The following is a 27,412-nucleotide window of genomic DNA, read 5'->3' on the forward strand; positions in this document are numbered from 1 at the left end:
GTCACCAAAGACTCAAAAAGACTAGATCTCAAAGCCGAGCACCGCCCTACAAAAAAAGGCTGTCACCTGTCACTTTTTGTAACCTAAAAAATTTAAAATTTTAATAACAAAATAAAATATTTTTATAGATTTCGTTCTGTAATGGACAACAAAGTATTTTTACTCTCTTATACTTCAAAAGAGGAGTATAATCAAACAGGTGTAATAAAAATTCCTTTGGAATCACTATTAACTTTCCTAATACACAAATATTGCCAGTCCGACGATGTAAAGCTGAACTTTGTGTATACGACTAATAATACAGACACAGTATTATTAGACCTACCAGAAAAAAGTATCGAGTTCATTGAAAGTAACAAAATTCCTTGGCAAGTGACTTCATGTGTGTACCCGACGGCTTTCTATGGGAATACAATAATCACTGGATTATGTGCGGTTTCGCGACATTTATGTAAATATAGAACATCCCCGCACTCCCCCAGCGAGTCTGAAGATGGTTTACTTGGTTTTAGAAAAGGTTGCCTTCAAGCCCCTAATGAAGTGTCAATTTGGACAAAGTTCTGTGAAATTGATCTAATATACTCTATCAGAGGTTTACTGCTTGAGGAAACTATATTAGAAATACCAAAAAGTCTTGTAAGATTCGAAAACCATTTAAAGAAACCAGTCAGAATACATAATGTACATAAAATAGCAAGGAATTTGAAGAAAGAGACTCTATTGGATAAAGGCACCTTAGAGAATTTAACTAACAAGAAAAATGATAATAAACCAATAGACAGGACCCCTAAAAATAGAAAGTGGAAATCAAATGTCAAGAAAGAGTCCGGAGCAAGAATAGAAGATGTTGCTCATCAATTTGCTGAGGGTCCATTTTTTACTCTCGCTGACTTGGTTCTACTGCCTTTATATTCAATAGTAATAAAAAGTATTGGAGATAAAGTTATAAAATCATTGTTACCAACAACCTATGAATGGTATTTGAATGTAAAAAGTATGCAAGAACTTCAAAATATAAATAATTTGATGCAGAAAATTGATGTTAAGGCTGTAACAGTAAAAAACTTGGAGTTACCACATGCAGACAATGTCAGTCTTTACAAATCTGATCCTAAAAGACTAAACCCTAAAAAGAGATTGTTCACAAAACCAGAAGATATAGAAAATGCCTTAAGTATATTGGTAGAAGGAATGGAATTAGGTTTAAGTGATTTCAGTTTTGATAAAACTCATGATTGGAGTACCATTCCCGAAGGAGCCAACCCAGCGGCTGGCCACTTGCCAGATGAAAGAGTTACCAGAAAGTCTCAACAGCTAGAAAACTTATGTCTCGCTGTTCTAGGAATGGCAAAAGCTGGTGATATTATTGTAGACTTCTGTAGTGGCAGTGGACATTTAGGAATCCTCATTGCATATTTACTTCCTAAATGTACGGTCATCCTTCTAGAGAATAAAGAGCAATCCCTTTCAAGGGCACGTGATAGAGTCATTGAAATGGGTCTTCGAAATGTGTATTTCTTCCAATGCAATTTAGATTTCTTTATTGGTAAATTTGACATAGGAATAGCCTTACATGCATGTGGGATTGCAAGTGATTTGGTTTTGGACAAATGTTTGAATGCAAATGCCAAGTTTGTTATATGTCCATGTTGCTATGGATCATTACATGCGACTGATAGGCTTGTTTATCCCAGGAGTGCCATGTTTAAGAGAATGACTATTGGCCAATATTTGTGTATTGGCCACGCTGCTGATCAAACTCATGAAGAACACCCGCTTACAGTCAGAGGGGCAAGATGCATGGCAATTATAGATTCAGACAGAGCAAGATTGGCTGAAGAGTTTGGCTTCAAAGTTACTTTGTCAAGATTAAAACCTTTGTCGTGTACTCCGAAAAACAACCTACTTATAGGTGTACCATGTTAGAATAAGAGTCACATACTATAAAAAACTTTTTAATAAGATAAAAATATTTTTTGTACTACTATAAAGTCTTTCAATTATATAAAATTGGAAAGTAAACAAACACCTTGGTTTTCATAAGAACCATACATTTCTATATTGTTTTTAACATGAGTATAAACTAAATAAGTATTTTATATAATTATTAATAAACCTTAGGAATAAAATTATAATTAACATGCATACTTAACAAGGGCCTATAAATAGAACTGCTGAAGAGTGTTGTTGGTATTTACCATCAAACATTACCATTTTACAAGATTAAAAGATAATATTTTTGATTTTTGTTTTTTTTTTTATAAAAATGCATGTTAAGAACCTCCTTTTTGAAAATATTTGATAATAACATTTTTACAGACAATAGCACTACATGTATTAAGCTCATACTGGTATTTTATTTGAAAATATATTGAAAATTTAAAAAAAGTATTAATTATACATATGACTAGGTTATGGCACTTCCATGAAAATGGTCCCTAATAATACCTCAAAATATAACAAAGAAAAATGAATTTAAACTTAATTAATAAAAAAAATAGATTGGTGTTTAAATAATCTTTTGTGATGATATTCTTTTCCAATCTGAATAATTATTAAAATTTTGACGTTTTTGTATTCCAATATGATTGATTGTTTGTACTTATAAAGCATTTCAAAGCTTATAAGTAATATTTAGTATAGTGCCACAAACTTTCTGCCCGGTGGACAAAACTGGAACTAAAGTCACAGAGGACACTATTGATCGCCTTTTGCAAAACAATACAAAAAGCAAACGAAAGCGACACCCTCACCGGGCCAGATGGTAGGATGGTCATGACATATACAGCATGATCTTAAGGATAATATTTCTATTATAACAGTATGTATCAATAGTCCTTGGGCCTTGAAACAAAATACTTTACTTGACACCATGAATGTCACATAAACAAAGTATGAGTATGGTCATAAATAAATGTTATGTTTTTGGGCCCAAAGACTAAGTACTAGTATAGCTCTGTGCAGCACAACTTGATTTTATATTCTCGATTGATACATACTCATATTGACAGAGTCAATCAAAGAAGTAATCATAATTCATATTTTATTCGCTTCGGGCATAAACAATAGCAGAACGGCATGGAATGTAAATCTGAAAAAAAAATATGTGGATACATTATCATCATTATCAACCCATATCCGGCTCACTGCTGAGCTCGAGTCTCCTCTCAGAATCAGAGGGGTCAAGCCAATAGTCTGTCACACAGAGAATTAAGAAAATTCTCAGTTATGTAGGTTTCCTCACGATGTTTTTCCTTTCTCCCCGCTCGAGACACGTGATATTTAATTTCTTAAAATGCAAACTGAAAAGTTGGAGGTGCATGCCTGCCAGATCCGAAAAAAAAAATATAACTTTGTCACCCTAGGGATTTTGGGAAAACTATTCAAATATTTTTCCCAAAATATAAATTCAGTTTTAGATAATTAGATATGGTGTATCTACCATTTGTTTTATCCATTAATTACGGGACAGCCTGTATATAAAAGAACGTCGTGTTAGTTACACTATTTATAATTCAAGAACAGCTGGATCGATTTAGCTGAAAATTGGTGGAGAGGTAGCTTAGAACCAGGAGACGGACATAGGATACTTAAGGTAGGGGTAGGATAAGGTTTTTGCGGTAGTTTACTAAATGTTCCCGTGGCTCAGTCATCAGGCGGCGAGTCGGAACACCGTGGGGTTTTAGTCGGTTGAAGTCCGACATAACCTTCTTGCCTCCCCGTCGCGAGAAGGTATTCATGAGGATTTCCCCACGTAAAAAAAAAGGGGTAGGGTAGGATTATGGTTTGGTGGAAGTAGGGTAGGGTAGTAGTAAAGTTTCACGCGGGCTAAGTCGCGGGCATCCGCTAGTAATAAATATAAAGAAAAATTGTATAATTTGTTTAGTTTACCTGCAGTGAGTCGTTGCGGTCGCTCCAAGGCATATTCTGTGTGTGGTGCACCTCAGTGTCGGGCTCCACGCGCCCGAAGCCGCCGTACTTCTTGCTGTCTGTACACAACACAGCCTGGAACATACAAAATAATTGCCTCCAGCAATCCACGCTACTTATACACTCATTTCTTCAAAATAAAATAGACCTAATCACTAAGGTTTAAAGTTTATTCCACTTTGAAATGAATTGATGCCTTCGGCTTCGTCGACGTTACAGTCAATTTTCTCCACCTTCTAATAAGTGTCTCAGAGCCTAACTGTAACTTTTGTCATCAGGGGCGTAGCTAGCGTCGTATCAGCCGTATCAATGGTACCGGGTCTCCAGACTATAAAAATTTGTAAAAAGTAATCTACTATAGGTACTTCATCTGGTGTTGCTTCCTTAAGCAAGCTACGCTACTGTTTGTCATTTTCTTATTTACTCCAACTAACAGACAAAACTTGAATTAGCCGACACTTATCAGAAGGTTGTGGATTCGGCCATTATTGAATTTAATATTGGAAATGCGAAAGATACGGATCTTGCTAAAAAGTTCTTAATTTTTAGCTTTTGTGGTAATCAAGTCAGCTAAAAAGCCAAGTAATCCTAAAAGGACCAACATGGCTATAGCTTCAAAATAAACATACCTGGTCTGGCTTATCGTGACCTGTTTAATACTTTTAAACCAGCATTGGGACTCATCAGGGGGTCCCAACAGCCGCTCGAGCGCGACTAGCTTGTCACCTCTGTGCTTTCCCGACACGCACGCTTGCTGCACGCCAGCTGCTGATGATGATACTGACCTGATATTTGCCGGGCACGTTGACGCCGACGCGGTAGTCGGTGAAGCTCTGCGAGGGGTGGAAGTTGAACACAAACAGCAGGCCGGCGCGCTCGAACGCGATCAGCTTGTCTCCATCGTGCTTGCACGACACGTACGCCTATAGCACGCCAATTGATTACATTATCTATGCTAACATTATAAAGCGGAAGAGTTTGTTTGTTTGATTGAACGCGCTAATCTCAGGAATTACTGGTCCGATTTGAAAAATTATTTCAGTATTAGATAGCCCATTTATCGAGAAAGGCTATAGGTTATATATTATCCCAGTATTCACACGGGAGGTGCTACGCGGGTGAAACTGCGCGGCGTCAGCTAATAATTAATATCCATTAGACCAACTGCCTCATTGGTCCCAGCTGTTTCAGCTTCGAATCCCGGGTTAGGCCAACATAAAAAGAAGGTTATTGGGATTTTTCTTACAAGAAAATTCCCGAATGGTACAGTGCCCACCCTAGAATTCTGGGCTACCGATTTAAAATTCTATGATAGACAAAATACAAAATTGAGGTACAAAGTACAATCTATAAAATCTGTAGATTCGTTTCAGAGGCCAACGTCCACAAACATTGTAAACGAAAGGGGAGTGCACACCGGTCCATACAACGCCGGCCAAGTGAACCCAGGTATACCCCCGTATAGAAGTACTAGCTGACGCCGCACGGTTTTACCCGCGTGGTTCCCGTTCCCGTAGGAATATGGGGATAATATATAGCCTCATAGTCAACGATCATAGCTATAGTCCACAACTTTAGGCTTTTTACACAACAATATCACTTCTCAAAAAGGTTCTTTTAGGGCGACACTTTTCGTTTCGATTCACATACATTGTATTTTTAATAATAAGCTTTACGGCTCTGGGTTCTAGCCCTTTTGAGCCCGGATTCACAAACAATAAATTAATTATCTCGGACCAATAATAGAAGGACCTACTCGCAAGACGTTACCTCTCTGTCAAAGAATCAACGATCTATCTATATAGAGCTATCTATATATAGGATAGTTGAGCGGCTAACGCGTGTAAAAAAACTAACAAACGCGTTAGATTGTTCGATTGTATCGATGTTTCATTGTTGTAATCGTTTTCGTCGTCTAAAAAACTCCCTAAATATTCCGGTTTGTGTAGTAAGTAGTTCAATGGCATGAAAAACGGCCAACAACTTCTAATTCAGTAAAAGATGACGTGACGTTCAATTTGAAAATATTTCTATTTTATTTTTGTTATTCTTTACATGTTAGCCCTTGATTTCAGTCTCACCTGATGGTAAGTGATGATGCAATCTAAGATGGACGGTATGATTTCTACACGACATCATACCGGAACGCTAAATCGCTTAGCGGTACGTTTTGTAGGTAGGGTGGTAACCAGCCAGACCTGGCACAATTAAGAAATTCTCAATCGGCCCAGCCGGGGATCGAACCTAGGTCCTCCGTCTTGTAAATCCACCGCGCGTACCAGTGCGCCACGGAGGTCGTCAAAAACATAATTATAATTTATAATAAATTTGTAATAAAAACAATATCTAAAAGAAAAATCGATTCTATTCTTCTAACGAACGAACGAACAGAACATCGATCCATTAATTTAACGTTCTGTGTACAGATTATATTATTCTTGTTAAATATTTTATTATTTATTCTTGTTAAATATTTTCGATGACTGAGTTTACCTCGTCCCTTTCAAAAAACGACAGACAATTTTGTTGCTGCATTTGGGTGCGATGCATTTCCATTTCTAATTCCTCTATGTTAAATATATAGAGTTTGCACAAAAACAATACAAACGACATAAAAAGAACCCAAGCAGACATGAGTCACAAACCATTATGAAAAATAAAGATATTGAGTTTTATGGGTATTAAATGTGCATTTATAAAATTAAATAATAACTTTAATAATTTTTATAAATGTCGTATTTTCATATCAAAAGAAGATGTTTTCTTTTATTTTAATGTGAATTTTACCTTTCATTTATTGCAGAAATACCTATACTATGATTAATTTTTTGATTTTGTGTTATTAAGTGAAAGAAGATTTGACATTTCACACACACACACTTCACAGCACAAAACACTACTTTATTTGTTGTCTGTGACTAATACTCCTACCTCACAGTATTCGTTAACTAAATCCAGACTGTTGTGCGTATTTTCTTCCTTTGTAATTTTTATTATTTCGTTTTGTTCTCGTTTCGTTGTTGTTGTTAATTATTGTTTATTTGTTGTTTGTTTTTCGCGCGTATCTTGTATGTATTATTTATTACCTCATATCTTCGAAACCGCTGAACGGATTTACGTAATTCAGATATCCTTAGATTTGTTTTAATAACCCAAGTGTTCTTAGATAGGTGAAATTAAAAAAAAACCAACAAGACGACTGTGAGATGCTATAGAATCGAGGTGATTTTTTTTTAAATATTGCAACAAGGGAATCAAATTCAAGGGCTTTTTGTGAGAATTTCAAAATGGTATATATATATATATATATAATGGCCAACAAAAAACTACAATTAGAAAAACGTTATTTATTAATTGTATATACATAATACGCGAGGCGGACGACTATAAGGTTTATGAAGTGTAGTTATAAAATACCTTAAATAGACTAAATTAAATATATTGATTATAAAACTCGACATGTGCGAGTCGGATTCGCCCACCGAGGGTTCCGTAGATTTTTTTGAATATTTACTTATCCTCGGTTGGACGTAGGTATACACTATCGTACTTTGTAACAAACGTAACAAATAAATCCGAAATTCACCATCTATCTAACTAAAAATTATGAAATAAAATAATTAAATAAACGAATAACCCGGCTGCATAAATGATACAAAAACTGATTAAACTAAAGTGGGGACCTATTAAAAAATGTAGACGTAAATCATTATATTCAATATAATAGGTCCCGACTGTTTTCTAATTTTTTTCTACACTTCTGGACTGAGCTTGTTTTTTTTTCTTTTCAGTTTTTGTATCATATAGGCAGTCGGGTTTTTTATTTGTTTAATTAATTAATTTATTAATTTTATTTAGTTTAGTACGAAAATGAATGAAGCGGAGCCTGGTACTAGCCGGAGCAGTTATTCCGCATTGCTATCGTTTCCGTCACCAAAAAAGAAACGTACGAAGCTATCACCCTTATCGTCCTCCGAGAAAACCGTTTTGATTAATGTGTTTAAATATGTCGAGGATACCTTATGCTTGCTTATACATAATAAAAAACAAAACTATAAGGGTTCTTTATTGACTACGGAACCCTGAATATAAGTGAAACATTATCTGTTAGATAAATAACAGGATATAGGAATATAGAATAAAAAAAATATTGGTTATCAAAGGAAGTTTTATTTCATGACAATATTCGTAAATAATGCTGTAGTAAAATGTTGAGCACTCCTGAGTCAGCTGTTTTTGTTTATTTACATTGTTTAAAATACCTATCCGATCTGACTATAGTTCCCGTTGTACACAAATTAAAGATGAATTAAAAATGTCGTAAAACGTTGTAGTAAACTTTTTTTGATAAAGTATTAAATTTCATTATTAAAGTAGAATTATCATGTTTTTTTTTTAATTTTTGTAAACTGCCGGGTTGTTAGGGTATTCTCCTTTTTATATTGAGTCGACTCTGCTCAGCAGCATGTCAGGGGCCAGGCCCACTCTAAGTAACAATCCTAGATACGCCAATGGCAATAAAACACCAGATATATTATGAGATAAGATAAGTCTCACCGGATTGGACCTCAGCCAGCCGTACTTCTCCTCCAGCGCGTTCATGTCCACGTCGAACTGGTTGAGGAAGCGGTACTTGAGCAGCGAGTCGTCCACCAGGTGCCACTGGCGGCGCGCGTAGTGGTACGACGAGTTGTTGCCCTCGCGCGGGAAGTCTAGCCACTCGGGGTGGCCGAATTCGTTACCTGATTACATCATTTATCTATATAATAATATCAACCCATATTCAGCTCACTGCTGAGCAGGAGTTTGACGGCCTCCGTGGCGCAGTAATGTGCGCGGTGGATTTATAAGACGGAGGTCCTGGGTTTGATCCCCAGCTGGGCCGATTAAGGTTTTCTTAATTGCTCCAGGTCTGGCTGGTGGGAGGCTTTGGCCGTGGCTAGTTACCACCCTACCGAAAAAGACGTACCGCCAAGAAACTTAGCATTCTGGTACGATGTCGTGTAGAAACCGAAAGGGGTGTGGATTTTCATCCTCCTCCTAACAAGTTAGCCCGCTTCGATCTTAGATTGCATCATCACTTACCATCAGGTGATATTGTAATCAAGGGCTAACTAGTAAAGAAAAAAAAAGTCTACTCTCAGAATGTGAGGAATTAGGACTTAGTCCACCACGCCGGCCCAATGCGGATTGGCAGACTTCACAAATGTTAAGAATTAAAAAAACTCTCAGGTATGCAGAATTCCTTACGATTGTTTTTCTTTCACCGTTTGAGACACGTGATATTTAATTTCTTAAAATGCACATAATAGAAAAGTTGGAGGTGCATGCCCCGAACCGGGTTCGAACATACGCCTTCCGAAGTCGGAGGCAGAGGTCATATCCACTGGGGTATCATGGCTCTAACTGGGCTATCACGCCTTTATCTATTATTACTTTTTATATTTAAAAACTGTACCATTGCAGAATCATTAGATCGAAGGCAGCAAGACAATTAAGTCAGTGAGATGTTATTGGTGATACAACTAAACTTAAGTTACAAGTTGGATCTTTAAGTAAATCGCTTAACCAAGTTCCTACCCGCATCCCCGTGCGATATGGGGATACGGGTAAGGATGTCGTCAAGGAGAGGCAGGGTCCCTCCCTTCCAAGAGCTGGCCCCAAATTCCTCAAGAAAAAAAAAGCAAAGCATCCAAACTCGACTTGCTTTGCAATATGCCGTATAGCTACTAGTTAGTCTAGGGCTTCCCCTTTTAGGCTACGGGCTGGCAACGTCCTTGGTACGAGGTATCACGATGAAGAAGAGAAAGATACAGAGTGAGCGGCGCGCATGTTATCATCTATACCTTTTTCGTTATACAAGAGGTCTCAGTTAGAGCCCCCGACACGATGCGCACCGGACTTACGAGGCGGGGAGGGGTGTGTTGCGACGTCGGAGCGGCACTGCTCAGTTGTTTAAGCATCAAAAGGATTTCCAGGCTGTCCACGTTGATATCGCACCGCTGCGATATAACAACGTTGCGACGCCGTAACGCATCGTGTGCCTTCAGCCTTATGCGTTTCGTTCATCGTGTACGTACCGATAAGTCGTATCATGCAGTGCAGCGCCAGGCCGCGCTCCACCACCGCGTTGGGCTCACTCAGCGTGCTCATGTGAGTACGTACCCATAAAGTTGAGGTACGCCTCTCCGCCCAGCGCGTTGGTGATGAGTCGTATCATGCAATGCAGCGCCAGGCCGCGCTCCACCACCGCGTTGGGCTCGCTCAGCGTGCTCATGTGTGTGTACATCGCTGCGTCCATCAACCAGAACGCTATGGTCTTGTCTCCCACCAGAGCCTGGTGACATATTTGCTTAGGTAAAATACCCGGCCGAAGCCCGGGCAGGCGAAGTCATGGCCGGAGGACGGCCACGCTCATTTTGTACTTATAGGTAAAATGCCCAACGTAAGCCTAAGCTCGCCGCATGGAGCGGCATGGAAGGTCTAAGCTCCATATTTCCTCTCCTGGTCTTGTAATGGGCCGCTAATCAATTTGTTTTAGTATTGAATACTAGCTGCACTCCGCGGCGTTACTCGCGTAAAGTAAGTACGTATGTACCTACACGTAGGTAATTATTTTTTTTATAAAGTAGCGTATGTGTTAATCCAGGTTATAATCTATCTCTGTTCCAAATTTCAGCTAATCCGGTTCAGTAGTCGAGGCATGAAAGTGTAACAAACATTCATACCATCATAACAATCAGTTTCACGCAAATCTCATGAAAGTGTAACAAACATTCATACCATCAAAACAATCAGTTTCACGCAAATCTCGGGAAACCATGGATTTTGTCGGGACAAAGAGTAGTAGTAGTAGCATAATGTGATAATCCAGGGTATTATCTATTTTCGTTTTAAATTTAATTCAAATCGATTTTATTGTCGCGGCGTTTAAAAGTAACAATTACAAACATCCATATAAACTGTAATTAACATTTACGGTTTTTAAATGTTGCTGATAAAATATTTAATTGTGTTTAATCAGAAACAAATTGGCATTTAGGAAACGGCTAAGTTGGATTTCGGCTGATTTCTGGCAGTCTTCTTTATATATTTCTGGTCAACACAATACAATTACAAATACAAGGCTTCTACAAAATGATAAATGTGTTAATTATTGTAATATGATGATATAGTTTCTCAGTAATATAGCTAAGTAATATTTTGTAAAATTTTGCATGCCCTTCAAGGCGAAAACATTGTACTATCTTTTTTTGTCATCTTTTTTACATGTTTTGTGCAAATAAACGATGATTATGATTAATTACCTGGTCATGACTTTCACAATAAGCCACTGTGCCCTCCAACCAGCGCCTGTTGGTCAGGGTGTGAACGATGTGGCCCATCTTCCAGTTTTCATCTTTCTCCTCCTTCAACAACTTGATCCACATGTCAGGAATGGCCATGCCTAGGCGGTAATCGAACCCGGTGCCGCCCTCGTTCACCGGCCGCCCTGAGGCTGGCATGCCTGACACATCCTGCAATACAGTTGTAAATAAATATTTAATTAGTTATTTAGGCCACTATCATGTAATGGGGAACATCTTAGCACGAGTGCTACAATCGCTAATTACGTGCAGTGGCATACAATAATTTTTTCTACGACCATGATATAAGAAATAACAAAACCTGGTAATACTGTATTAACAATTGTAAATTATAATACAGTATGATTTTTTAAATAGAGCAACTGTTGAGTTTCTGGCCGACTTTTCTCAATAGAACTTGCCTTCCAAACCGGTGGTAGAGTCTTTATAAATAGTCAACCTTGACGTTTCAAAAGTGCTTGTAAACTAAGCTTACTTCAATCATATTAACCCATATTTGTGTCATCGCTGACCTCGAGTCTCCTCTCAGAATGAGAGAGGTTAGGCCAATTTAGTTTAGAAAAAGAGAATTTAGAACATTTTCTGGTATGCAGGTTTCCTCACTATGTTTTTCCTTTACCGTTTGAGACACGTGGTATTTACTTTCTTAAAATGTACACAACTGAAAAGTTGGAGGTGCATGGCCCGAACCGGATTCGAACCCACATCCTCCGGAATCGGAGGCAAAGGTCATATCCACTGGGCTCATATCAAGCCTACTTGAAATAAATTAATTTTAATTTTATGCGCAAAGGATCAGCCTGGCTGTCCAGCGCGGAAATGCAGCCAGTATTCTCGCCACCATTCCACGTGGGCATAATTTGTATAGTTATTAGAATAAGCTAGCTTAAGTTCCTTATTGTATTCTTTCTCAATAAAAAAAAAATTGATTTTAAATTTGACCTCCGCAATAGTGATGGCCCGTTTATCGATGCTATGCACGAGCTCGTTTGCCAGCATTAGGTACACTAGCGCCTCGGTGTCGACGTTGAGGCCGAAGTACTCGTCGTAGTGGCCCGAGAAGCCTTCACCTATGCCGCGGCTGTGGTACAGCATGGATGTTACGCCGTCAAATCTGCGAGGAAATAGTTATTCAATTAGTTCTAAATTTGAAAAAATATTTTTAAACATAATAGTAATACCTATTTTTATTATTCTCTACAAGTTAGCCCTTGGCTACAATCTCACCTGATGGTAAGTGATGATGCATGACGATGCAACTTGTTAGGAGTTTCATCCTACTCCTTTCGGTTTCTACACGACATCGCACCAGAACGCTAAAACGCTTGGCCCTACCGACAAGGACTTGTAGGTAGGGCCAAGCGATTTAGCGATTTAGGTGGTAGGCATCGTCCATGGCTAGTTACCACCAAGACATACCGTCTAAAGAGAAAGTCAGTTGAACAAAAGCATTAATTGTAATATAGATATTAATTGAACAACAAAGTAATATTGGCGTCAACTCAAAACTCACCTGAATCCATCAAACTTATATTCCTCTTGATACCATCGCAGGTTAGACAGCAAGAACCGTAGCACCTCAGTTCTGAAACATTTTGATACTAATGAAAATATGGATTATTAATTGCTACAAAAATATACAAAAACCAAAGTCACACATCTGACACATTATATTTAAGAAACATAGGCTCTCTTTTAACATACGATAGTAGACTTCCGCGATCAGGGTCTGTAGTCATGTAGCACGTCGATTCTCTTTCTACAAACGCTAACGCTTCGACAACTAAAAAATGTATGGGAATGACAGATCAAGATCGATATCTTGATCACGTGACCTTCTTATGTAGCCAAGGGGGACTGTCGATAATACATCATTCCCATACAATTTTTAATTTTCGAAGCGTTTGTAAAAAAAGAATCGACGTGCCACATGGCTAGAGGCCCAGGTATATTGAAAACCTTAACTTTTTCAAAGCAAACACATCAATACAAAGTTTGCCTTCCCCTCCTTAATAGTAATTAAATACTTTTTCATGCTTTTGTTTTAAATTCTTTATCATCCATGAGCTAGTTCTACTTAGAACGGTTTACAGGTCATTACTCTGATGTAACGCTCAACGATCAGCTTCTTCAAATCGTAGATGTTCGATCGTAACGACTGAACTGACTCTGAGAAATGTAACACTCACTCGGAGTAATTGAACAGCCGGCTGTCCCACAGCGCGTGCGTGCCGCGCGGCCCGTCGTGGAAGAAGCCCGCGTTGGTGCCGTCGAACTCGTTGAGCCCGTCCAGAGTGTTCTTGGACGCGTGCGAGTGCACCACGTCCAGCAGCACGTAGATGCCCAGCTCGTGCGCTCGGTCGATCAGCTTCTTTAGCTCGCAGGGTGTTCCGTAACGACTGAACTGACTCTGAGAAATGTAACACTCACTCGGAGTAATTGAACAGCCGGCTGTCCCACAGCGCGTGCGTGCCGCGCGGCCCGTCGTGGAAGAAGCCCGCGTTGGTGCCGTCGAACTCGTTGAGCCCGTCCAGAGTGTTCTTGGACGCGTGCGAGTGCACCACGTCCAGCAGCACGTAGATGCCCAGCTCGTGCGCTCGGTCGATCAGCTTCTTTAGCTCACAGGGTGTTCCGTAACGACTGAACTGACTCTGAGAAATGTAACACTCACTCGGAGTAATTGAACAGCCGGCTGTCCCACAGCGCGTGCGTGCCGCGCGGCCCGTCGTGGAAGAAGCCCGCGTTGGTGCCGTCGAACTCGTTGAGCCCGTCCAGAGTGTTCTTGGACGCGTGCGAGTGCACCACGTCCAGCAGCACGTAGATGCCCAGCTCGTGCGCTCGGTCGATCAGCTTCTTTAGCTCGCAGGGTGTTCCGTAACGACTGAAACGTTATTCATATTCAATTTGTTTTTAAATACATTTGCCATAATTTGAAATATGAATATGAACAATAATCCCGTCACCTTCAAAATAGATATAATGACTGAGGGTAGATACAACAATAATCCAAGAAGTACGATGAACCTATTTTTATGCTTTAAATATTCAAATTAATTTCTTTCAAGTGAGCTTCTAATTCCTATACAAGCTTATTTGAATCATGGATTAAAGAGGTTTAAGGGCGGACAAAGTCACGGGCGTCCGCAAATGGCAAATAAATTTAAAAGTCTCACCTGCTAGCCGCAAAGAAATTTGTGACTTGATATCCAAATGACGCGTAATATGCGTGCTCCATAATGGCCATCAACTGAATGGCATTGTAACCTGTAACAAGAATGTAAAATTGCAGACATTTTTGCTATAAATAAAGATTCAGTTTCGGGATTGCCGACAAATTAAAAGGTATTTTATGGTGGAAACAGAATAGTTGAATTAGATAAAGTATTAAAAGCTGAAATAAATTGTGGAGTTTTGTGAGTTTTTATTTGTTTTGATATTTTTAAACAATAGACATATCTTTTGACCAAAATTTCTAGTTTCCCTCCACTGAGCGTAGAGAATGTCCAAAGAATGGGAAAAGTATAGATGCCAAGAGTTGAAATCCTTAGTTTGAGTTCCTATATGAGGTTTAATCTGAGGCAGGAGGCTTAGAAGATGAGGCAGGAGGAGGAGTAGAAGATCTGATACTCACCTAGACCCTTGATCCTCGGCAGGACGTTGTCCTTAAACTCCAGATATGTGCCGACGCGACCTTCATTGGTAGCTATACCGACGTGGCACTCATAAATGCGCAGGGAAGCGGGTCGGCTCACTTTGGGGTGTTTGAATTTGTATGGCTGAAACAAGAACGAAAGCATATAGTGCTTGATTATCAGCTATAATTGCAAACTAAATTATCGAGAACGCTGACACGAGTATCGGTCTTGGAGATAATTTACTACTTCAATATAGCTGAACTATTGCAAAGCAGTAGATAATTCCAAAATTTGTTGGACGCTCATGACGATGGATGTATTAAACTGGATGCAGACGGCTGGAGATTGTTGTGTTCGAAATTTTTACTGAAGCTCTATGTCCAGCAGTGGATATCTACCAGCTGAGATATCTATATACGACTATCTGATCTAATTAAGTAGGTAGATTAATTAAATCTCCTTAAAGTTTACCAAAAGCCTCCAAGAATTCATATTTCACACAAACCGTTTCTAATTTCTTTGTTGGTAAACAGTACTTATTAAGAAAGGCTAGTATCGGTATAGAGTGCCTCTCAAAGTTGGGAGTGATGAGGTTTAAAGGCTGACGGAGTCCGAGTAACGTAGGAAATAGGGGGTCTTGTAGTCGCCGGTGAAAACGCTTGCAGTTTTTTAGAATTAAGAGTGTGCGTTTGTGCAGATGACAGGCCTATTTAGTATTTAGTGGTTCAAAATCCAAAATGTTATACTTTTAGCCGTGATAGCCCAGTGGATCTGCCTCCGTTTTCGGAGGGTGTGTGTTCGAATCCAGTGTGAAGTCTGCCAATCCGCATTGGGCCAGCGTGGTGGACTATTGGCCTAACCCCTCGGCCCTCACATTCTGAGAAAAGACTCAAGCTCAGCAGAGCCAAATATGGGTTGATAACGACGATATCCATTACTTTCTTACCTCGTCAGGTCTATAAATGAAATGCTGGTAGGTGAAGCCCTCGTATGGTTTGACGTAGCTGGCCCACGGTGAAACTCTGTACAAGTGATCGTTGACAATGATCTGCACTCGGCTCTGGTGTTTCAGAGGGTGTGAGCCATCTTTGTCGGCGGGGATGTACAACTCCCACTTCCCGTACTCTAGCTTCTTAAAAGGGTGACTCTTTGGATTCCAGCCATCTGGAAAACAAATTTTAGATTGCTTATCACACTAATACATATCTAAAAGGCGATAGTTTGTACATTCCATCTATCAGGAAATAAATCAAGATTGCTAATCACAATGAAAAGTCGAAAGCTTCTTTAAGTGTCAGTATGATAATTTATCGCGCCGCAATTACTAACTGATTTGGCTAAAATTTGGAATGGAGATAGATTATACCCTGAATTAACTAACCTCCTCCAACTTTTCATTTATCTGCATTTTAAGAAATTAAATATCACATGTCTCAAACGGTGCAGAAACTTCGTGAAGAAAACTGCATACATTGGGTCAGCATGGTGGACATAACAGTCCTATGGCTAATGCCGAACCCCTCTCATTCTGAGATACCCGAGCTCAACAGTGAGCCGAATATGGATTGTTAAAGGTTGCTAATGATTATTCCGTATCTAAAAAAAAGCTATAGACATAGCGGGCGTCCGCTATTTTCATAATATAAATATCATGTAATTTTTTAAACCACCTATTGTTCATAAAAATTAAAATTCAAGTAGGTAGGTACTACACGTTTTTTCTTTAAAATCGTAACTTCCTCCTTTTTGTACTTCCATACAATTGGACAGGATGTTGAAAGAGATCGCTGCTCGATAAAGTTGCCTTTCGTGTGCCCCTATCACCCCAGGATCATTATCTGTGCCATACAGAATATATTATCCAAAAATTGCTTTTACCAAAAATAGCTGCGGCAGTGAGGAGTGAAACACTCACAAAAATCTATCTACCGTCAAGAAATAATTTGATAATAATCTTTACTAATATTCAATATCATTATCATCATTATCAGCCGATGGACATCCACTGCTGGACATAGGCCTCTTTCATGGACCTCCAAGCACAACGGTCTCGAGCCGCCAGCATCCAGCGACTCCCTGCAACCCGCTTAATATCCTCGGTCCATCTAGTGGGGGGTCGACCAACACTGCGCTTTCCGGTCATTCCAGCACCTTGGGACCCCAACCTTCATTGGCTTTTCGAACTATGTGGCCTATCGCCACTTCAGCTTCTTTATTTTCTTTTTTACTAATGTTATAAAGAGGTAACGTTTATCGTATTTAGTGGGTATTCTCTGGATATACTGAACCGATTTTATAAACTCTTTTACCACTAGAAACCACCTCTTTTACCACCATGTTATTTGTGAGTGTCATGGGCCGTATTTTATCCGTGTATTCCCACGGGAACGGAAACCATATTTACTAATATTATAAACGCAAAAGTTTGTAAGTATGGATGTTTGGATGTTTGTTACTCTTTAACGCCACTACTTCTGAAGCGATTTGGCTGAAATTAGGAATGGAATGAAATTTACTCTGGATTAACACATAGGCTACTTTTTATCCCGAAAAAATCCAAAGGTTCCCGAGATTTGCGAAAACTGATGATTTTGATAATATTACTGTTTGTTGCTCTTTCACGCCTCGACTACTGAACCGAATAAGCTGAAATTTGGTATTGAGATATATTATAGCCGGAATTAACATATAGGCTACTTTTTATCCCGGAAAAATAATAGTTCCCGAGGGATTTGTTAAAAACTAAATTCAACGCGGACGAAGTCGCGGGCGTCCTCTAGTATTTAAATAAAGTATTAATTAGTGGATAGGTACGAGTACGTACTAAAGTCTCCTTGAAGGTGTATGCTGTGAGCCCCCGGCGCCCATTCCCGCCACACCACCGACCCGTCGAAGCCGAACTGTGGCCCATAGTAGTTGTAAGCCGTAGAGAATGACTCCACGCCGCCATCCCAACCTTGGATCTTGTCCCAGATGTCTTTGAAGCATGCGTAACTGCAAATATTATACAAAAATTTTATTAGGTAATGCTTACAAAAAGTTAGATTTTATAGGATAGGATATTTATAAAAACCTTCGCAACTAATCCATTGTTTTAGAACAGATTAGGTAGGTACCTACTTTGAAAAGATATTTAGATGCTGTCGCGAACATTATAATAAAACTCACTTTGCGTAACTTCAACCGATTACGGAGCACACGCAACGGAAGCTCTCAAAAATGAATTAATTTTCTCGTTTTTGCCACTGTTTTCATTGATGCTTATTTTTTATTTGCCGTAACTCACAAATAACGTGGTTTTCTTTTAATAAAATAATCGTTCTATTAGTATCAAAATCGGTTGAGTAGATTCAAAGAAAGAAAGAAGAAAGAAAAAACATTTATTTCAAAAATTTATTCAGACATCAACCTCACAACGCAACTTGCCTATAAAACGTTGTTCTGCCATACAATACATAAACAACATAATCCATACAAAAACAAATTTCATACAAAAATTCTAAAATCGCGGTACCAATCACGGAGGTGAAAATACTAATACTTAAATTATATACTTATATTATATTCTCTTAAAAAATAAATTTCATCAATATCGGTCGTGCCGTTTCGGAGGAGTGTGATCATTAACACACGACACGAGATTTTTTTATCTTACTTATTACTTAAGTCATAACGACAAGGTAAAAAAAAAATAATGAAGAACCTATTTATTTCACTTTTATAATGGTGCGCAATTTGTGCATATTATTGAATTGCATTGCCATGCATTAAACTCCAATTTTTCATAACAAAAATTTCCTACTATTACAATGACCTTAGGTTTGACATTGAAAATGTCTTCTAAACGCTTGAAGCGCTGCAAAACACTTGTTCTTGTTTTACGAGTTTTCTACATGGTTTGTTCGTAGTAAAGTATGTGGGTAAATATGATATGTTTGCCTTTATAATATGAGCGGAATCTTCAATTTCAAGAGCAACAAATATTGAGTTTATGTTTATTATAATTACATTCTAGTGATTCAAGACCAATTTGCAGCGCTTTAATCGCTTAAACGTCAAATGACTGTAAACAGACTTTTAACCTCAAAGTTAGTTATTTTTACGATATTTCTCTTAATATTTGCTGAACTATCGATAAAAAAAATATTCAGAAATATAAATAACTGTTAAGAACTTACCGTCGTCTAAGTTCGCGTTCGTAAGGCTTTAAATAGCCATCCCTTTCGAATAATTTTCGTAAGTCAGGCACAGGCACTTGCATCGGATCCATAGCGGAATAATTTCCACCCATGTTTTTATCTATACGTATGTATGTATTTGGTAGAAATTAAATGCGCACGCGCCGAAGTGACAACCGCGCGAACCGATAAATGGAACTCAAATAACTCGAGGCGATGCATTGAGATTTTGTGATGGATTTTATTGATAATGCGGGTCATATATGTTAATTAATGTTTATATTACTTAACGTAATAAATAAAGCAAATAACCTCAGTGGAAAATGAACAATACCTACCATAAATACTTACCTACTTACTGAGTAAGTGGGTACTTACCAAGGAACATATTTCCTACCTACCTACTAGGAAAAATTAATTCAGTTCTTAAGTATAGACAGGTATTCAGGATTTGTTATATAAATAAATAGTTAAGTACCTATATATAATAATATCCGCAATATTCTATACTTACATAATTATATTAACTAGATAGAGGAGCAGTCTTATCTTGGTTTATATATACTCTAGGTTTAGGTTAGTGGGTACAATGGGCTGGTTGGTAGCATTGACCTATGTTGATGGTTGCTAAATAAATGTAGTGAGAATAAATATGACTTATTGTGTTACGATTGAATAACTAGACCAACATAAAAGCTCTGTATTGTAATGATAAGTATACAAAGTAGTAAACTTTTCCAAACTGGCCGCAAAATTATTGTTTGTTTGTGCATTGAATACTGAGCCAGTAAAGGATTTTAAGATTGAATCATGAGAACAGATGATGTTTTTTTTTTCATCTCATTGCACAGACAAAAGTGTTCTAAAGATGGAATTTAGTAGGGCAATGCTAAAGGTATTTATTATTTGTACCTTCATTAAATAATTCATGTTTTATAATCTACTCCAGATTTATCACAAAACAATCCAGAATTTTCAATTGATGTATTTATGTTGGAGGGTCATTTACCACAATATAACCTTATCCATAAACTGTTCAAAATAATATTACTTAATATGTATTATTAGATTGGTTGACTAAGAAAATTCATTTTTTATAGTGTTTAAAATAATTTAAATTAAATACTTATTGACAGCAATCTATGCTGGTATTATTACAGTTTGTGTCATGTAGGATGGTGCAGGTGATAGTTTGTTTCGCTTTTCAAAATTTGCTGCAATTCACAATAGGACATATTATGAATGTCATACAGGCGACTGTCACCCTACCCATGCTATCTGAAAAACACTTTAAGAGTCTACTAATAAAGTAATCTACTGAACCATCTTAAAAAAAATTCTCTGTATTCTCAGTGGAATAGGAACTACTGGGGGCATCTACTATGAATTAATATAAAACACCCTCCAACCTCACAAACTTTTTCTTCATTATAGTATTAGTAAAGATATCAATTAGGTATTTCATTAATTTAAATACTATTCTGCCATTGTATATAACATAAATAAGGATTCAGTAGACAAATTAATAGAGGAAACACAATTTTTAAAAGTTTAATACAACAACAAAATAGTTACATACTTAACTATGAACTAATCTAAAACTATTCCATAATACACAAATTTAAAATATATCAGAGCCTGTTCGCTTTGCCCTTTTAATTGCTTCATCAGGTTGTAATTTCTCTTCATCCGAAGGCTCTAGAGGTAAACCTTCTGCATCTAGTTTACCTTGCTTAAAGTCTGTGACGATTTTTTTACTGTATACCGCGTCAAATAGCTGCTGAGCTGTGAATTCACTTTGAATGACATCCTCTGCTTTGTAAGAAACGTATGGATTTAAATCGCAATCTTTTAAATCTGGAACGATTAGTTCGGGGATCATTTCTGGAACTTGGACAAAGCGACCGTTTAAATAATATCCTACATCACGTACACCTCGCTTGTCTACCTCTAGTTCTCGGTTAGGAGACATTTGTTGCTGCTTGTGTATACGGGACCCTCTTTTGTTGGCGAGCACAAATTTTCTGAAGTTACGCTTCCCTTCGCATGGCGTTGTCAAGGAAATATTACGTTTAGCTATAAAGTTAATTAATGAAGATATCTTGGACATTTTTGTGGAAACAATATAAACATTAATTTTGTAAATATTGTGAGGTTATGCTTGATTTTGATTGACAGACGTCAGTTGACACTTGACTTGACTTGACATTGACAATGACATGACAATAGACAAATTTGACATGTTATGTCACTATGTCAGTGTCAAACTCAATTAACTTTTTTTTTATACTCGATCTAAACGGTTGGAGTTCTAGCTATTTTGAATATAATGTTCCCGTAGACAGAGAAAGAAATAACAACACATTGTTGGCGAGCCGATCGAATTGAGGCTGAACACTGAAACATTTTTTTACCATTCTAATTTGTAATTTAATCTTACACTAGACGAAAAAAAATTAACCTGCCAAAATTCATTAGAATGGAAGTGATAAGTACAACATTCGACGCGGAATAAAATTCTGGGAAAGGCGTATATTTTTCATAGTCTGCAAACCAAACTATTCTATCCTAAAAACGAGACCCTGAAATAGGGTAGCTTTTTGACTATAACTGAAAAACTACCAGCGATATTGTAAATTTAAAAAAAAACCCTTAAAAAAGATAAAAAATAAGTACAAAAACTAACATTCAGAAGTTGCTAACTAGCTAAGGGTTAAACAAATATTATTGGTAAAAATACGCTGAAAATAGAATTTCGCCCGGCCGCTCAAACTAAATAGGTAGGTAGGAATGATATGGCGACGCTAGGACGGGTACCTACGACTCGGATATTATATTTCGAGTAGTAAAATTTTACAGTATAAAATTAAATGTATGTAGTAAAAAATTAAATTAAAAATTAAAAACTAAAAAAAACTCTAAAATAATTTAAAGGCAAGGGACCAACTACCGTCGGCAAAAATAGTTATCTTTGATTTTTAAAAGAGCTAGTGAATTGTAAAATTACTCGTATAAATTGTGAAATTTGCAGGTTTCGCCAGGGGCGTAGCTACCGTATCAATGATACGGGGCCTCAAGGCTACAGGAGCCCCTTACGTGTGAACGCAAAAATATGGAAAAATGGAAACATCTTATAAAGGTTAAGTCACTGTCATATTTATTTAAGCAAGCATTTGTGTAAATTTTTAATTTTACATAATAATAAAACAACACATGCCAATAGTTCAATTTGTATAATTTTTAATAAACATTGTCATACGTCATATTTTAAAATCCCAAACAAAAACAGTTCACACGATAAACAAAACATTTGCATTAAAATTACCCACAAAAATCCAGTACATTTATTTTTATATTTTTTTGTATTTTATATACTCATATTTTAGGGCAAACATAAAGTTAACAAAACATACATAACTTTGCTAAAAAACTACATGTGATGTTACAGTGTCAAGAAAATCTTAAAACAAATTTTATTTACGCGTGTTATGATCGATATCTTTTGACTCAGTAATCCTCACAAGGGCTGGTTTTAGAGTCACGCTGACAAAACGCTGACAGCCGAAATGTATGAACTTCTAGGGAGCGTTTCAGAATAAAGCGTAGCTATCAGCGCCGACGGTTAGCGTCCCGTCACCGTGACTCTAAAACCAGCCATAGGCCGTTTAGCGCGACTGGCGACCTAGGGGTACATACTTAGTGGCGTAACTCACTCAATCTAAAAAGACAAATAATAATTTTCATTTTGTAATTGAATTGAATAATAATACTTGGTATACTACAGTTTATTAAATGTGCCCAGTTTGCGTCGCTAGCCCGAACTAGACAATAATATTGTAGGTATTACTTACACCACTGCACGGAAGATTAACCTTGGTAGCTTCGGAACTAGCCTAGCATATATAGACTGAATCACGCTTAACAATTTGTCTCAAGACGTCTCCTGAATTTTGACTTGGTGATGATAAATGTTCACATAATGTATGAAAAATTTATTTTTCTTTTCATTTTCATTTTTTTCATTTTTTTATTTGCACCAGGGCCCTTTGTTACCTAGCTACGCCACTGAGTACGTTGGGAATTTATGGGTCTTGCATTCTGCACGTCCATCAATACTTTTCTACTTAACTATCAAAAATTCCGGTATCTCTATTGACGAATCCAATCTTGAGTAAACAATTTGTACACAAAACAAAAAAGAAACAAAATATTTGTGCATCCACTATGTTTTCTATAAACTTCAAGTTGGCACTATATAGTTTCTTGTAGCACCCAATCCTTAAAATGTAAACCAGCTACATTTATATAATAATAATATTATTTACTAGTAGATGCCGCGCGGTTTCACCCGCGTGGTTCCCGTTCCCGTAGGAATACAGGGATAAAATATAGCCTATAGCCTTCCTCGATAAAAGGGCTATCTAACACTGAAAGAATTTTTTAAATCGGACCAGTAGTTCCTGAGATTAGCGCGTTCAATCAAACAAACAAACAAACAAACTCTTCCGCTTTATAATATTAGTATAGATATGAGAAAAATATTAGATGGTAAGTTTACTACTCGTATCTAATATTTATCTCGAGCATATATCGATTAACAATTCATATAGTAATGATTGAACTTCACTAAGATCGTTTGATCTTATATTTTATGAGAAAAATATTAGATAGTAAGTGTTCCCACTAAATTGTCAGGTAACAAAATACTACCTTTTGTAATATTCCTTTGAAAAACTAAAACTTTAATACATTGGTGCCAATTAAAATATATGAGTACACAAAACTTAAACTAACCTGACATGATTAACAAATATAATATATATAATGATTTATTTATTTTGCTATCATCCGCGAAAATTCGGCGAACCCATGCGACAACGTCACCCAGGTCCTTGAACCGGAGCATCCTCAGGAGATGTTGACTCTACAACGTGCAATTGCACGTTGTAGAGTCAACATCTCCTGAGGATGCTCCGGTTTCGGGGTGAAACGTACGTAGAGAGTATTTTGTCGGACCTGGGTGACGTTGTCGCATGGGTTCGCCGAATTTTCGCGGATAATAGCAAAATAAATAAATCATTATATAATCATGATGAACTTCCGCAAAGTAACGCCTGCTTCTATCCAAAATATAATATAAGTAAATTCATAAGACATTGCATAATGCTTTCTGCTTTTCGTTTCTGAATATAATTCAAGCTTCAAGCAACATTATATTTAATGGATTTATAACAACACACATTGGAAAATTTCAATTTTAACAAAGAGAAATTCGAAGATAAACTTCGAATGATAGTATGTTCTTTGAAGATTGAAGGTTTGCTAGTATGTAATTATTGCGAGTTAAATTAAGTTGAGAAAATTCAGCGTTTGTTTGATTTCCGAAAACTTTAGTATAATTTAAACTCAAGTAAGATATTATATTTTAAATATTTGTATTTTTTATTGTCCAAGGGAATGTTGAAAGCCATAATATTTATAAATATACTATAAAACATTAGTATGTATTAATTTAGTTGTAAAGAATCTGTAAACTAAATCGACTGAGATGTATAGGTATAAAAGTCACTACTGTTCTTCTTAAAGTTTTATTTGTAAACTCAAACCAACTATATAGGTAGTCCATTGAAATGTTACAATTTAAGGACCGAATATTGCTCTTTTTAAAGCACGCAATTTAATTTTTGGGTCATGTGTGGGAGGTCAATAGAAGCTTAACTCCAAGTTTGTGGGGTCGCCACCCTTGTCCCCCGGCCGTCATCTTGAAAAAAGGGGTGACAGCATTTTTTTAAAAAAAGAAAAAATTGTAAAAATCATAATTTTTAGCAAATTCTTCAAATATGTTTATATAACTTTTTTCTCTTTTTTGTTTCTATTGACCCCCCCATATGTCCCAAAAATAAAATTGCGTCCTCTAAAAATGCAAAGTTAACATATCAATGGACTAAGGGACTTGCCTCGCTACACGTTACCCCTCTGTCAAAGTATAAGATCAATGATCTAATGCGTTTATAAACACTGTTTACAGAATCTATGTCTCATTGTTGTAATCTAAGCTGTAAGATGTAAAAATTACATGTGTGTGTATTGCGAATCAAATTTATAGTTGTTTGTAGTGTAAGGACAGTATATATTTATTGGTGTTAAATACTTTCATTGTGTGAGTTTATCTCGTTGCCCTTAAAAAACGTCAGGCAATTTTGTTGGCGTATTTGTGTGAAATACAAGTTAATGAGTACTTGGTCTGAGATTGTAAAAAAAATACAGTCGCAACTTTTACAATTGTCAATTTAGTTTAGATAATTTGTGTACGACTAAATTAGCACTAATGTAGGTACACTATCACAACATTGCACAAAGTTGTGCATAAAAATACATTAAAATGAACTATAAACATCAAAATTTCTGTACATTACGAAATATCTATATATAATATTATTGCTAGAAATTTATCTGAAAGATGCTTGACAAAATTTGTAAATTCCTGAGATCTTAATATCTTATATATTCCATATATCAGGCTTAGAAAAGGTAGGCCAACTGAAAATATAATATATATCTTTTCTAATCTTGTAATATTACCGTAAAATTAATTACGTCATACTCTGAAGATAGACTCTAAAGATAATAATATCCCAGTTCCCAGTTATTCGTATTGTTTTTAATATATTTCGAACCATAATTTATATAAGATAATTTTAATGAGATACGAGTAATTATATTCTGAATTTGAAGGATAATATTAATTAAAAATTACATTATATTGTATTTGAGCGTTGTTTTTGCCCTTTGTAATAAGTTGATTGATTGCGTTAGTCTCTTTAAATGTCATCACAGCGTCTATAAATGGGCATATAAGTATTATGTCATCTTAACTAAAAAAAAAATACATAAAGGGCAGTCTTCGAAATTTAACTTTACTTTAGAACTTTATATCCATAGTATAAATAAATTTAGGCCCTGTATCACACATTTAGCAAGGGTGTTACCAGGATTTATTTGACGAATAATTAAAATATCCCTACTGTGTAGTGCACATGACATAATTTTGGGGAATTTTCATAAACCAATTAGGAATGTATATTTGGAGAGTAAACAGAGTGAGTCTTTACAAGCAACGTACTGAAGCCGGTGAAACTCATTAAAAAACAAACGTCACGCGTCTCCTTGACAACCCCGCATATTCAAACTTTTTTCATAATTTGTATTTCAAAATTTAACACTAACAACAATTAAACTATAAAAAAATACTCCATCTTATTTCTTTAGTTTTTGACTCGAGAATGTATTACTTTTTGAATTTTGTATTTGGAGCGGCTACGACACCGTCGTGCTCCGTACACTCCATCTGTATATTATTGATTAATCTGTGATTTGGAAAGATTCAATCCGAAACCAATCGGTTGACAACCTAACTGAATGTATAGGTTTTTTTACCGTAAATAATATTATTTATAAAATATAAAAGTAAAAACTATTATATTTGTTGACGTTACCCAAGATTGGTTACACCTGGCTACACCGATGCAGGTATGCGGAACCTTTTAACAAAACTTCAGGTCACGTATCAGTCGGTCTGTCGTCATGGTGATTGGCGTCTAGCTCCTCTAGAGTGTCGCTAGAGAGTGTCAAGTCGCTGAGTTCATCTATTTGCTTCTGTTTCTTCCTAACGTTCCAGTGCAGGCATTCGGCGAGCGAGTCGAACCAATCCGAGATCTGATCTTGCGCGCATATCGACGGCACTGGATACACTGAAGTCGTCACGTACAAACTAGAAAATGGTAGTAATTACAATTAATTACAATCATTTTAATGTTGATAAGGTATATAAAGACTAACATAACTTTCTAGTGGATATTTGAGAAACTCGTATAAAATTACTAGTTACTTAATAGTTTATTTAAGTACTGGTACTATAAAAAACTAGTTACTATTTACATTATGTTACTATTTTTAAATGTAAAACATGTAAGCAACAGTAAAGACATTGTAAATGAATGTGAACTTGGATTTTATCAACATTAAAAAAAAACATCTGGTTAGTGACAACTTTTGATAAACTACCCTCTTCCCAACTTGTATCAATAACTAGGTTCCTAACCAGATGATTTTTTACTGTTGCTTAATTAATAGTTATACAACTTAACAGCCACAATGTTCTACAAATTGCGTGGTACATTATCTCGTTCCGACGCTCAGACATTTTCATTTCCTGTTAACTTAGTTAGCTACCAGAATCAAGAATTTTCGTAAATAAAAAAGTTAATCGTCTCATTGAGATGACGCTACTCACGAAAAATTA

At 36.7% G+C, this 27,412-nt stretch overlaps 4 protein-coding genes across 8 annotated transcripts in view; 1 reads left to right on the forward strand and 3 right to left on the reverse strand.

Annotated features, from left to right (window-relative positions):
• The first annotated feature begins 26 nt into the window (after window positions 1–26).
• On the forward strand, window positions 27–2,259 carry LOC112045349 (glutathione S-transferase C-terminal domain-containing protein homolog). The gene has a single exon (XM_024081497.2). It carries the CDS (start codon window positions 142–144, stop codon window positions 1,924–1,926), a length of 1,785 nt encoding a protein of 594 aa, XP_023937265.1. The 5' UTR covers window positions 27–141; the 3' UTR covers window positions 1,927–2,259.
• LOC112045348 (1,4-alpha-glucan-branching enzyme) lies at window positions 1,942–19,297 on the reverse strand. Its single transcript, XM_024081495.2, has 14 exons — window positions 19,111–19,297; window positions 17,757–17,926; window positions 15,879–16,096; window positions 14,929–15,073; window positions 14,471–14,561; window positions 13,969–14,178; window positions 12,811–12,882; window positions 12,240–12,411; window positions 11,238–11,447; window positions 10,096–10,267; window positions 8,488–8,672; window positions 4,716–4,853; window positions 3,892–4,005; window positions 1,942–3,091 (listed from the first exon to the last, which is right to left on the reverse strand). Exons 1-14 carry the CDS (start codon window positions 19,221–19,223, stop codon window positions 3,044–3,046), a joined length of 2,058 nt encoding a protein of 685 aa, XP_023937263.1. The 5' UTR covers window positions 19,224–19,297; the 3' UTR covers window positions 1,942–3,043.
• A 1,350-nt stretch (window positions 19,298–20,647) lies between these two features.
• Window positions 20,648–21,308, reverse strand: LOC112045350 (39S ribosomal protein L41, mitochondrial). Its single transcript, XM_024081498.2, has one exon. The coding sequence runs from the start codon at window positions 21,218–21,220 to the stop codon at window positions 20,732–20,734; it is 489 nt and encodes a 162-aa protein (XP_023937266.1). The 5' UTR covers window positions 21,221–21,308; the 3' UTR covers window positions 20,648–20,731.
• A 1,018-nt stretch (window positions 21,309–22,326) lies between these two features.
• The window catches only part of LOC112045313 (NAD kinase), a 43,503-nt gene continuing 38,417 nt past the window's right edge, over window positions 22,327–27,412 (reverse strand). For all 5 annotated transcript variants that reach the window (XM_024081446.2, XM_024081448.2, XM_024081445.2 and 2 more), the window contains one exon: window positions 22,327–26,881. In XM_024081446.2, coding sequence (XP_023937214.1) covers window positions 26,671–26,881 — 211 coding nt within the window. In that variant the 3' untranslated portion in view covers window positions 22,327–26,670. The remainder of the gene's footprint in view (window positions 26,882–27,412) is intronic.

This window comes from Bicyclus anynana, chromosome 19, assembly GCF_947172395.1.
Source record: "Bicyclus anynana chromosome 19, ilBicAnyn1.1, whole genome shotgun sequence".
Lineage (NCBI taxonomy): Eukaryota > Metazoa > Arthropoda > Insecta > Lepidoptera > Nymphalidae > Bicyclus > Bicyclus anynana.